The 12,977-nt window shown below is 37.3% G+C and overlaps 1 protein-coding gene across 9 annotated transcripts in view; it reads left to right on the top strand.

Moving 5' to 3' along the window:
• The window catches only part of BRWD1 (bromodomain and WD repeat domain containing 1), an 88,193-nt gene that overhangs the window by 53,131 nt on the left and 22,085 nt on the right, over positions 1–12,977 (top strand). For 7 of the 9 annotated variants that reach the window (XM_045585244.1, XM_045585245.1, XM_045585247.1 and 4 more), the window contains 9 exons: positions 513–595; positions 2,876–2,987; positions 3,627–3,688; positions 5,845–6,000; positions 6,208–6,328; positions 8,025–8,150; positions 10,040–10,112; positions 11,247–11,288; positions 12,824–12,970. In XM_045585244.1, the coding sequence (XP_045441200.1) occupies positions 513–595; positions 2,876–2,987; positions 3,627–3,688; positions 5,845–6,000; positions 6,208–6,328; positions 8,025–8,150; positions 10,040–10,112; positions 11,247–11,288; positions 12,824–12,970 (922 nt within the window). The remainder of the gene's footprint in view (positions 1–512; positions 596–2,875; positions 2,988–3,626; positions 3,689–5,844; positions 6,001–6,207; positions 6,329–8,024; positions 8,151–10,039; positions 10,113–11,246; positions 11,289–12,823; positions 12,971–12,977) is intronic. The other 2 variants (XM_045585248.1, XM_045585246.1) reach the window with 1 other exon arrangement.

Raw genomic sequence — 12,977 nt, 5'->3', positions numbered from 1 at the left:
GCATACTCTTTCCATTAGCTGCAGGGTAAACAGTAGAGCACTGTGGACAGCCTAACATTTGGGTGTAAGTTCTGATAGATGGGAACTCTCTAGAAGTAAAAGTAATTTTATGAACTTGTGAATGGTAGCCATTAGCTACATGTGGCCATTCAGCACTGGGAATGTGGTTTCTTTTTATTTTTTAATAAGGCTAGTTGAAGTTTAAAAATTACATATGCGGTTCCCATTGTATTTATTTTGGACAGTGTTGCTCTAGACTAGGGGTGTTGAACTCAATCAGAGAAGAGGCCAAAATCTAAAATCCAGCCTAAATCGCGAGCCGAATGGTTTACTGAACAGTCATAAACTGTCATTGTGATGGAAATGCAGCGGAGTGCAGTGATGACAGCGCGGTGTGGGCCACATTGCAAGGCCTGGCGGGACGGATTTGGCCCACGGGCCTTGTGTTTGACACATGTGCTCTAGACTATAGCCTGCTACCCAAGGAGTGTAATAATCTTATTTTTGTTTAGATATCATGATATGCCAGATGTTATTGACTTTCTTGTGTTGCGTCAATTTTATGATGAAGCAAGACAGAGGAATTGGCAGTCTTGTAAGTCTATCCTTAATTGCATTTTATATATCCTTTGATTGGTGGATGCAAACTTATAAATTCTGGAAAAAAATATAAGTGACATAAGTTTATTTTGCTTAGGGGTTTGGTGCTTACTACTACTTTTTAGCAAACAACATTATGATATGTGATGTTTTGAAGGGATATTTCTCATTGTGTAGACACTTTATTTCCTTTCAGACTTCCCCATACTGCATTATTTCTAATTATATTTAATATGGCCCTGGTTAATTCACAAAATTACCATATGTAAAATAATAAGAAAGTTGAAAAATAATGCAAAGTAATGTCTGGCATACAGAATATTCTACCTCGGATGTCATGTCAAGTCAGACTTAAATAGGCTGATTTGAAGAAACCATTTCTTTAAAAAATAAAAAGCTTATGTTACACTTATGCTTTATAATCATGGGGTATATGGGTGGACAGAAAAAATAAAATCATGTCAGCATGGGCACTAACTTATATGTGGTTTTTATGGTGGCAATTGAAGGTGAGCTGATGGGCTTACTTGCTTGGGTCCTTAATTTGTGTGGATCATTAATCTCTTCAGGACATAATTGATGATGATAATTAGGCCAGTAATATCTGTGACCAATTGTAATGCCTGTTTTATAGGTGTACAGAGAGTATTACTTTTTATTATGCAGTGTTATCTTGGGACGCTCATATTGACATTAGTCACTTAGAATAGCTTTTTCTGCTATTAGTTTTGGTCTCTTACTAGAAATATTAAGTTTTACCCAGGCTGTGTCTTTTGGTGTACACATTCATAAATGATGTTAAGACCTCAGATACTATAAACAGACACTTTTCAGATAAATTTTAAGTCATCTGTACTGAAACAAAAGATTGTCAGAGTGTTGCTGTTCTTAATAAGCTATTTTTACCAGTAATGTCAGACAAGTAATCAACATTATTTTAGGACTAGAGGTAAAGGAAATTTTTTTGAAGAAAAACATCTAGCCACACATACACAATAAGAGACAGCTAGTCATACAGCCAAGTCCCAAAGAGCTTAAAGTATCTTATCTGTTAATATTTTTTCAACCTCCATGATGTGTCAGTGAGAAGCTCTTATTTTTTTCTGCCAACATGTCTTTTCAAAAATGTTTTTAAACTTCATTTTTACAGCTAAACTGTAGAGATGGATTCCTAATTGCCTCTTAAAATTTAGAGGGTTTTGTTTTATTTTTGTGGCTGAGAAATTATTATAGCTAATATTCTGTACTAATTAATTCATTTTTGCTTCCCTATCATATCTTAACCTATTCTCCTGAAGTTTGAGCAGTGGCATTAGAGGATTTTGCTTGTTTCTATTTAAACTATGTTGAGAACTTTAGCAGAAGTTTACTCTCATGAATAGCCCAAAAAGGTTTATTTCAAAATTCCTAATGGAGATCCAAGATGGCAGCAGAGTAGGTGGAAGTTATACTCACCTCCTCCCAGGACAAAACTGAAATTACAACTAGGAAATAATTTATAAGTATGTATTTACTACTAGAGGCCTGGTGCACAACGTTCGTGAACAGAGGCGGTCCCTCAGCCAGGCCTGCACCCTTTTGCAGTCTGGGAGCCCTCAGGGAATGTCCAACTAATGTCCACGCGGAGTGGGCCTAGGCCTGCAGTCGGACATCCTTAGGCATTCGGACATCCTTAGTGCTGCTGCAGACGCAGGAGAGGCTCCCATCTTCGCTACTGCACTGTGCTTTCCAGCCATGAGCCCAGCTTCTGGCTGAGCAGGCTCCCCCTGTGGGAGCACACTGACCACCAGGGGGCAGCTCCTGTGTTGAACGTCTGCCCCTTGGTGGTCAGTACGCATCATAACAACCAGTCATTCCACCATTTTGCATATTACCCTGTTAGTATATAGGATAGGATACTTGCTACACAAGTGTTTATTGATAGTATACATTATTATAAAAGGTTTTTTAATTTTGTTAAGCTTTGTTCTTCATGTGAATGTAACTTATTTTGGAGTGGGTGCTGGGATTAACTAAACAATGGAACCTAGTCATAAATCATTTTAGCCTATTATGTTGTATGGTATGTACCTTCAGTAAATTGCTGAGTGTAATCTTTTTTACATCTATTTTATTCCTGAGGATTACTGGGAGGTGGGGATGGGTGGCTAATTCTAACATTAAAAATGCTTTGATTACATTATCTTTACTGAAATCTTTATCTTGTGACATTTCATAAATAAAAAAATGTCAGTATTGCAAACTGGTGTCTCAGACTGGGTCCTATCTCTTCTAGGTGACAGGTTCCGTTCTATCATTGACGACGCCTGGTGGTTTGGAACGGTGCTCAGTCAGGAGCCCTATCAGCCGCAGTACCCCGATAGCCATTTCCAGTGTTACATTGTCAGGTCTGTATGCACATGAAAGTCAGTCATCCATAAACACTTGTTCACTGTAGTGGGCTGTTGTGTGAACAAGTAATGCATTTCAGGTTTACACACACACACACACACACACACACACACACACACACCCAGTTTTAAACTGTCATATCAGTCTCACCTCTCCAATGTCTCTTTAGCTAGTAACCCTGGGAGTTTTGTCTCTGCTTGTTTTCCTGAGACCTTTTCTGTAGCTTCCTAATATTTTCTCCACCTTGATCCTGACACTGCAGGATCATAGTCCAGGGACACATATTATGTCATTTCCTTTGTTAAAAATACCTTTTCTGCCTTCCCATGGGCTGCGGAATAAGGTCCACATTCTGAAGTGTCACATTGAAGACCTTCCGGCAGTGTTTTTCTTCACTGACCTGGCTCAGGCCACACAAGATTTCTGGTTTACCTTGAACCTGCCATACACTTTCACACATTTCTTACCATGTGTCCTTCTAAACATTTTTACTGTTAGTATTTAAGCTTTTACTGCTACAGTGCAGTTAATTTTTACATTTTCTATCTTCCTGTTTACTCTTGTAGTGGATACCACTTATTAGCCACCAGGTGAATTTAGGAAAGGTTAACAGACTTTTCTTTGGGTGTTACCAGGTGGGACAATACTGAAATTGAAAAGCTCAGCCCATGGGATATGGAACCAATTCCTGATAATGGTATGTCATTGTTAAATGATGAAGTATTTTATCTTTATATTTTTAAGTTTGTTCTCTTACTAATGCACATAGAGTGAATTATATTCTTTGAGACATGTTTTCAAATGATTATGGTAACTGTGAACTTTGCTAAAAGAAGTCAGCAGAATTATGTGAATCTGGTTCATCATTTCTTATCCAGTGTTTCCAGCTGGACGCTGCCTGTGTCTTAGGGGCCCACTGACATTCTCATGTAAGATTAAGCTCTGCCGAACTCCTTCCTGTGGGCTCCTGTCCTTGTCCTCATTCTCCCGTTATCCTGTCTTCCTTCAGAGGGGAGCTCGAACTTGACTTCCGTCTTCACTTCACCTCAGCCGTCTGTCTGTGTGGCCTCTTCCTTTCCTTAGAGAGAAGGGCAGTGCCTGCTGTGGACCAGCTCTCCCTTCAGTGCTCGCTGGCCACTGCTGCTGCTACTTCTGTGGGGCCTGACACTGAACCCTGGTCATTCCCTGCCAGTGCTGGTTCCCTTTCCTTTCTCCTGAGTTTGAGTTTACCTCCTGTACCTTAAAACAGCTTTCATGTGTCTTAAACATTTTATCTACTCAGTTATTTCCCTCTTGCAGACTTTTGACAGGGGGATGTGTTCTATGTCTTTTGCCTCCTGTTTCTTCAGTCTCAAGCTTTCCTTTTCTATCAGTGTTTATTCAGTGTAAAAACAAACAAAAACGTCTGTCCTCTTTCACCCCCACCATTTTTTGAGACATGAAATCTCTCTCCATGAGTGTCCTGTGTCTGCCTTCGGGACCAGCCCCTTTTTTGTGTTTACTCTGGTATGGCTCCATCAACCATGGTGGTTTACTGTGGAAATGAGGATTTTTATGGAAATGAGAAATTTCCCCCCTCAAAAATGTATTTCTAATAACTACACCCTTGAAAGTCACCAGTGATCTCCCTTTGTTAGATTTCATTTGCACTTAGTATCTTACAAATAATTTTTCAATGTAGAAAGCATGTAATAGATAAGGGAAAACCAGCATTTTTGAGGTCTTACTCTGTTCAAAGAACTTTGGGCATGTCATTTAATCTAATCTTGCTCTGAGGTTGATGCTCTGTTACAGATGAAATAAGATTCAGAGAGTTTGCAGTAATTTGTTTGTCATATGCACATCTATTGTAGAAAGGGTAGGAGTTGGATTCTAACCCAAGTCATTCTAACCCAGACTCCAACCAGTGTCCCCCTTCCCCCCCCACCAAATATGTTTTTATTGATTTGTTGAGCCTGCAAGCCAGGCATGTGCCCTGATTGGGAATTGAACTGTGACCTCGTGATTCAGCCACTGAGTCAAATTGGCTGGGCTTTATATTAAATTAAATTAAAATTTTGATTAAATTTCAGAAGGGAAGGGAGAGGGGGAGAGTAAGAGAAAATCATTGATCAGCTGCCTCCTACACGTGTTCCCTGACCGGGAATCGAACTGTGACTTCCTGGTTCATAGATTGATGCTTAACCACTGAGCTATGCTGGCTGGGGTTTATTGCATTTTCAAAATTTTGTTTTGGAGTAATTTGAGACTTAAAGAATGTTACAAGAATAGTACATTGAATTTATGAATACCCAGTTTTCTCAAATGTTAACATCTTAAATAATTTATAGTGCAGCTATCAATCAGGAAGTTATCATTGATACAATTCTAATCCATAGGCCTTCAAATTCGATTGTTGTCCTAATGTCCTTTCATATTTTGGATTTCATTGCTGTGCCATCTTAATCTCTTTTAGTCTGGGGTCCCTGTGTCTTTTCATTCTTTATGTCCATGACACTTGTGAAGAGTACTGGCCAATTACTTTGTAGAATTTCCCTCAGTTGGGGTTTGTCTTCTGTGGTTTGTTTTGTTTTGTTTTGTTTTCCACAATTAAATCCAGGGTTTGCATTCGGGACAAGAGTGTCAGAGAAATGTGTTTTTCATGCATGATATTGGGAGGCACATGATACCAATTTATCCTGTTAATTTTAATCATTTGATTGAGGTGGTGTCTGCCAGTTTTCTATTAAGTAACTACTTTGTCCTTTGTAATTAGTGTCTTGTTTATAGACCTTTGCATTGAATTTAAATATAGTGTATATTTGTTTTTTGTTTTGTTTTACTCTTTCTGTTCTTTTTTAATGGAATCCATAGTTGATCCACCTGAAGAATTAGGAGCTAGTATTTCTGTTACTTCAGATGAGCTAGAGAAATTGCTCTACAAACCACAAGATGGTGAATGGGGTCAGAAATCGAGGGATGAAGAATGTGAACGAATTATTAGTGGCATAGATCAACTTTTGAATCTCGGTAAGTTTTTTTAGTATGAAAAATTTCATGTTCAAGCTTTTCCACACAAGTATTTAAAAAGGTACCATAATTGTGGTTGTGTTTATTACTATAATTCTTACTTATTACCTTTTGGTTAAGCTTGCAGTATTAAATGTAGCTTTAGTGCATTTTATCACTTAGGGGTTAGGAATTTATTAATAAAAACTCTTCTGTCTGCCCTGACAGATATAGCAGCAGCTTTTGCAGGTCCAGTTGATCTGTGTTCGTACCCGAAGTACTGTACTGTAGTGGCTTACCCTACTGATCTTTACACAATTCGAATGAGACTTGTTAATCGATTTTACAGGTTAGTAGAAACCTATTTTAAAAATAGTTTGAAAAGATATTTGGTTGTACGAACTAGAGTAAATGAGGTAATGGTAGTTGATGGTGACAGTGGTGGAATGGGAACTAACACTTTTTGTTTCATTTTCTTCTTTTATTATCATAATTTCTTGATCCGTAAGACATTGTGTTAGGTGCCTGTGGGAAAGTATGATTAGAACCTGCATGAGAAAAATTACCAGATTTCATTCCTTAAGTAGTTTTTCTTACAGATTATATTATGTAGTCTTTTTTTCTTTCTTTCTTTCTTTCTTTTTGAGAGAGAAACCGAAACCGGTTTGGTTCAGTGTATAGAGCATCAGCCTGCCGACTGAAAGGTCCCAGGTTCGATTCTGGGCAATGGCATGTACCTTGGTTGTGGGCACATGCCCAGTAGGGGGTGTGCAGGAGACAGCTGATGGATGTTTTTCTCTTATCGATGTTTCTAACTCTATCTCTCTCCCTTCCTTTTTATAAAAATCAATAAAATATATTTTTTTTAAAAGAGAGAGAATATCAGTTTGCATTCCGCTTATTTATGCATCATCAATTGCTTCCTGCATGTGCCCTGATTGCCCTGACTGGGGAGCAAACCCTATAGCCTTGGTGTATCTACAACACGAACCAACTGAGCTAGCCGAACCAACTGAGCTAGCCAGCAGGGAGAAGTTAAACCTTTTATTTGTATCTTTAACATTCCTATATTTCATTTCATTTAAAAATACAATTTAATTTAGTTGAGTGGACTTTGGCCTTTGAAAGATTAATATCCTAAAGCCATGTGTGTTTTATCTCTGGCTTCTAGAGCCCTATAAAATTTCCTATTCTCAGTGATTTTTTTTTTTAAAGCCGTCAATGGTATTTTATTTTTTATAATTCAACTATTTTGAAAAATTTTATAAGCCCTGGCCCATGTGGCTCAGTGGTGGCTCAGAGCACCAAGAGGTCACTGGTTCAATTCCAGGTCAGGATTGCAGGTTCAGTCCATGTTAGGGGGCGTGCAGGAAGCAACCGATCAAGGAACTTCTCTCATCATTTATGTCACTATCTCTCCCTCTCCCTTCCTCTCTCTCGAAATCAGTAAAAACATAAAAAAAAAACACACACACACCCTGATTTCTTGAGTTCACATTGTTGGTATAATTTAGCTCTGTAGTCAAACATGGAAATGTGCATTTGATCAGAAACCCCTTTGTTACTTTACAGTGAGATTGACTTTTAGGATTGATGATGTTGAGCACATTTTCTTCATTGAGTCTCTTCAAATGTCCCCAGAGGCATTGTGAAAAGGGACCATTGCTCTGTTGGTTTTCTGGATGTGATTAACTGATCTGTTAAGACTTTTGGTCCTTAAATGTATTCTCTGCAGTTTATCTTCAGTATAATTGCTTATGACTATGATCAAGGTGATAGCATGAGAAGGTTATTCATTGTTACTTTGCACATTCTAAAATTTTTTTTAAATTTATTTCAGAGAGGAAGGGAGAGGGAGGGAGAGAGAGAAACATCAGTGATGAGAGGAAATCATCAAATCTACTGCCTCCCATATGACCCCCCCCACCGGGAATTGAATTGCACCTTTGTTTTAATTAATATCATGCTGGCTTGACATGCTGGATGTTTTTACTTGGTTTCTGTCTTTTTATTTTTAAAATATAAATTGCCTTTTTATTTTGAAGGAGGCTGTCTGCATTGGTCTGGGAAGTCAGATATATAGAACACAATGCCAGGACATTTAATGAACCTGAGAGTGTAATTGCAAGATCAGCTAAGAAGATAACTGACCAACTTCTAAAATTTATCAAGTAAGTGACTTCATCTTATAGATGTGGACAAGTGAGTGACTTTGCATATTGTGTTCTTGTAGCAATCCAGTGCTTAATTTTTGCTCTCTGAATTTGATAACCTTTTAATGTGTTACTTTAAGTGACAATACTGTACATACATACTGTGATTGTAATTTCTGTACAGGAATGAGAAATTAATCCAAATTTTTCTACTTTTTAACATTTTGAAATAATTTAAACTACAGACATTTGCCACATATATGTATCCCTATCCATTTAGGGAACATTTTTATTTTACCTATTTGTGGTGTCTGATGAAATGCTAAGGAGCTAGTCTTGAACAGTGCTATTGACTGTAGATGTAACACTTAATTGTGTTTATTTAAAATATATTTTTATTGATTTCAGAGAGGAATCAATAAAGGAAGGGAGGGGGGGGAGGAGAGAGAGAGAGAGAGAGAGAGAGAGAGAGAGAGAGAGAAACATCAATGATGAGAGAGAATCATTGATTGGCTGCCTCCTAGAGGCCCCCCCTCCTTGATAGGAATCTAGGACTCTTCAGTCCACAGGCTGATGCTTTATCCACTCAGCCATACCGGCTAGGCCAGTGGTCGGCAAACACATTAGCCAACAGAATCAAATATCAACAGTACAGATTGAGATTTCTTTGGAGAGCCAAATTTTTTAAACTTCGAACACCACTTCCTCAAAATAGACTCGCCCAGGCAGTGGTATTTTGTGGAAGAGCCACACTCAAGGGGCCAAAGAGCTGCATGTGGCTCGCGATCCGCAGTTTGCCGACCACGGGGGGTGGGGCATTAATTGGGTTTTTAGTTTTTATATCAATGCCCTTTTTCTGTATCAGGATCCTATCCAGAATCCCCATCATGCTCACTGTTTTCAATTTCTTCATTTTCTTTAACCTGTTCCTCAGTCTTCCTTTCATGACCTCATCATTTTTTGTAAGTATTAGACAATTACTTTGTTACTGATTCTTAATTTGGGTTTGTATGGTGTTTCCTCATGATTAGATTGAGTTTTAATCTTTGGATTAAATCTGTGTCCTGTGAGATTGTTTGTATATGTGTGGATATTCTACATAATTTCCTGCCTTGGGAAATCAGAATTGGAATAGTGCAATGAAAACTGACCTGGAAATCAAGATCCAAGGTCTAGCTTAATGTCTTCTAGTGAATATTCTGTGTGACTTCGGACAAACGATTCAGCCTTTAAAATTAGTTTTGCAATTTGATCCTATATGCCTTTCCTCCCTAGTTATAAAAATCCTGTAGAACAATACTGTGTTAGAGAAGATAATTTATAAGTAATGCCATCATTTTCAATATGTAGCAACAGTTGCAGTCTATGTCACTTTTTTGGGAGGACTTGGACTTATTACCTCTTTCCCAGAACATACTTCTGTCTTTCTCCAGGAAGATCGCATATCATTTCCTTCTCCTTTATGCCTGGATATCACTGCTTTAGGATTTGTTCTGTTTACAGTGAGGTTAAAATATAATTTGTTTTAAGTTTTACTTCCTTTTTTTCTTCTATTCTCTTTTATCTCAAATCAGCCATTTTCCTGTTACTCATCCTATGATTATTACTAGTGATGATACTTAGAAAAATTTATCTGTGTATTCATTAACTGAGGTCATATATACGTTATTCCTTAATTACCAGCTTAATTTTTGTGTATACTTAACTGGAAAAAAAAACAAAAACCCTTACTTTTCATATTCTAAGATAGTTGTTTCCACAGAGGATAGAGTAAAAACCTGGTATTTCTCTGCTTGAAATTAGGTATGCTTAGTTGAGCAATTGTTTATATCTAACCTATAGTTTGAATCTTTGGCAACAATAACAACATCTGCATACTGTTAAAAACATGAAAAATTGTTTTTTAGGAATCAAGACTGTACAGATATCTCAGAACTTTCTAACACTTCTGAAAATGATGAGCAAAATGCCAAGGCTTTGGTATGAAGTTTGTCAATTTTACAATGATTTTTGTTCATTCCAAATGGTAACTTGAAAGAATGAGTGAAGTATAATATGTTAACTATACCAATTCTTGCTATATTCCAATTTACTATGAAAATAGGGCACTTGATAAAAAACATTTTTTATTATCTAGATAGTGACATAATTTGTTTTAGCCAATAATTGATTATCAATATACCAAACAAAATATGTCTAAGTGAACAAATTTTCGCTAGAGGAAGATACATTAAAGAAGTACCTTGGAAATTTTTTTTTTTTGTAAAACCAATCAATATCTGAGCATGGACTTAATTGTAGTTGAGAATTCATGAGCATTACCATGCTCAAGTACCCTAGAGTCCTTCCCTCGGGATTGTCTTGAAGTGTCAGTGAGGCAAGTAGCACTGATGCTGCCCTATTTGAGAATCAGGCTGTTGGACCTGGTTGCAGGGAAGATAGTCTTTAAAAGCAATATGGTGTAAAAAAACCCCACCAACATGGCTTAATTTCTACACAAACTTTAGTCCACTGATTCGCATGCTAATTTATATTGGAATAAAAATGGGTACAGGTTTAGGGAATAAGAAAATGTGGACAGACCAAATTGTAGGAGACACAAAATTTTTTTTAATATATTTTATTGATTTTATACAGAGAGGAAGGGAGAGAGAGAGAGAGAGAGTTAGAAACATCGATGAGAGAGAGTTATCGATCAGCTGCCTCTTGCACACCCACTACTGGGGATATGCCCGCAACCAAGGTACATGCCCTTGACCTGAATCGAACCCGGGACCCTTCAGTCCCCAAGCCGACGCTCTATCCATTGAGCCAAACCGGTCCCGGCTGTAGGAGACTCTTTATGGCGTTTCTGCATAGAAATAAAACACAAACTGAAAGCTGCTTTTTATAGCTATATTTTGGAATCAGTGCATGTTCTTAGGGAATGTGTAGAGTATTTAGAATAGTTGGTTTGTTGGAATCTGTGTGCCACAAAGATTATCTAGTATAGTCTGTCTTTTGAAATTTTGTTAACAAGTTATAACCTTGTCTTTTATATACTTTTAAAATTAAAATTATTTGCATTTTTAATAAGAATGTTAACACTTAAGGTATTCTGATTTTTGTTTCTAGGTTGATAGTGATCTCCCTAAAACATCTTCTGGAAGAAGAAGAGTAAGTTAATCTGCCTAATTGATCTTCATTGTTTACCTATTCTTTGTTTAAAATCAACCAAAAGTCTTAGGTGTTGTCTTTGAAAAGTTACATTGATATAGAGATGGAATATTTTGTAAGAGAAAGGAGCATAATCATGAAAGCTGGGTGGTTATTTGAACTATTTTCTCAGAATGAGATGGAGTTAAAACAGTCAAAAAGTAGGGCTATTGCAATCCAAGCTGACAAAAGTAGGAAAGTGTGGCGTGTGGGCAGGCTGTGCACAGGTCTGAGTGGTGTAGAGTGTTCATGCTAGAATAAGCAAAAGGCTGTGTCTGGTTGTTTTTGGGAGCAAATGATGGAGATACTGGAAACCAAGGTTTTCATTTAAAGTAGAGAATAAACTGCACTGTCAAATAGTCAAATGTATTTTGAGGGATATGCAGATAGGTAGTAAAGAAAGTGAGTTTATTACAATAAGAATCTGGGAGTAAAGGATGGGAATCTAGTTTAGGATAGTGTTTGCTTGGAATGGAAAGGAAGGGAAGAAGAGACATTTGAAGGGAAAAATTGGTGACAACCTTTTTTAAAAAAATGAGGATTAGTTGGAGGATGTATGGAAATAAGTTTTGGATATTGGGTAGTTAGAATTGTAGTATCACCAGCAGAACTCTTAAAGTTTTAATGTAATATGTTAGTTAAAAGTCAAGGTTTAATCCAGGAATGTTAAAAAATGTTAACATTTTAAATTTCATCCAAATACTGTTTAAACTTAAGCTTTTAATAAAAATTTTCACAATATGCTTGCCCCAGATAATATTGAAAAGTTAGACTTGAATTTATGTCATCTGATTTGTAATTTTCATAAAATTCTCCTAAGCTTTTAGTACCTGTCTATAATGTGTTTGCTATGGCTGCTCTAGCAAATTATAAATCTGGTGGCTTAAACAATAAAAATGTTATGTGACATTCCGTAAATTGGAAGTTTGACATGGTTTCACTGGGCTAGAATCAGGGTGTCAGCATGGCTGTGTTTCTTCTGGGAACTTTAGGGTAGAATGTGTTTCTTCACATTTTCCAGCTTCTAGAGGCTCCTGGCCCCCTTCTTCCACCTTCAGGTCAGCAGCATAACATCTTCCAGTCTGACTTTAACCCTCTGCCTCCCAGTTGTAAGGAGCCTTGTGATTGATTACATTGGGCACAACCAGATAATCCAGGACCATCTCCCCATCTCAAGAGCATGCCTTTAGTCATAGCTGCCATATAGAGTGACATAGTCCTGGGTTCTTGGGATTAGGATGCAGACGTCTTTGAGTCATTATTCTGATTCTTCCTACCACATCACCCAGTGTGGTATTTCACATTCTGTGAAAACATTTTCTAGATGTGGGAGATCAGTGCTGGATCAAAAAATGTTTTTAGAGTAACATGTTTCTAGATGTGACATTGGATTTTTACAGAAAAGTGGATTTTTTTCCAAGTAGAAAGTCAAATATGGTATTATAGTGTCACCTTTCCAACACTGAAAATACTTTCAATTTGTGGATATGTTTTAGGGCCACGATTGGAAAAAAAGGAGCAGCAAAGCCACCAGCTATGTTGAAAGCAACTGGAAGAAACAGTGTAAGGAACTAGTGAACTTAATTTTTCAATGTGAAGATTCTGAGCCATTTAGACAACCTGTTGATTTGGTTGAATATCCAGTAAGTT

Source organism: Pipistrellus kuhlii, unplaced genomic scaffold (genome assembly GCF_014108245.1).
Source record: "Pipistrellus kuhlii isolate mPipKuh1 unplaced genomic scaffold, mPipKuh1.p scaffold_m20_p_2, whole genome shotgun sequence".
Lineage (NCBI taxonomy): Eukaryota > Metazoa > Chordata > Mammalia > Chiroptera > Vespertilionidae > Pipistrellus > Pipistrellus kuhlii.
Note: the sequence above shows the minus strand (reverse complement) of the source record. Positions and strands in the feature narration are given on the sequence as shown.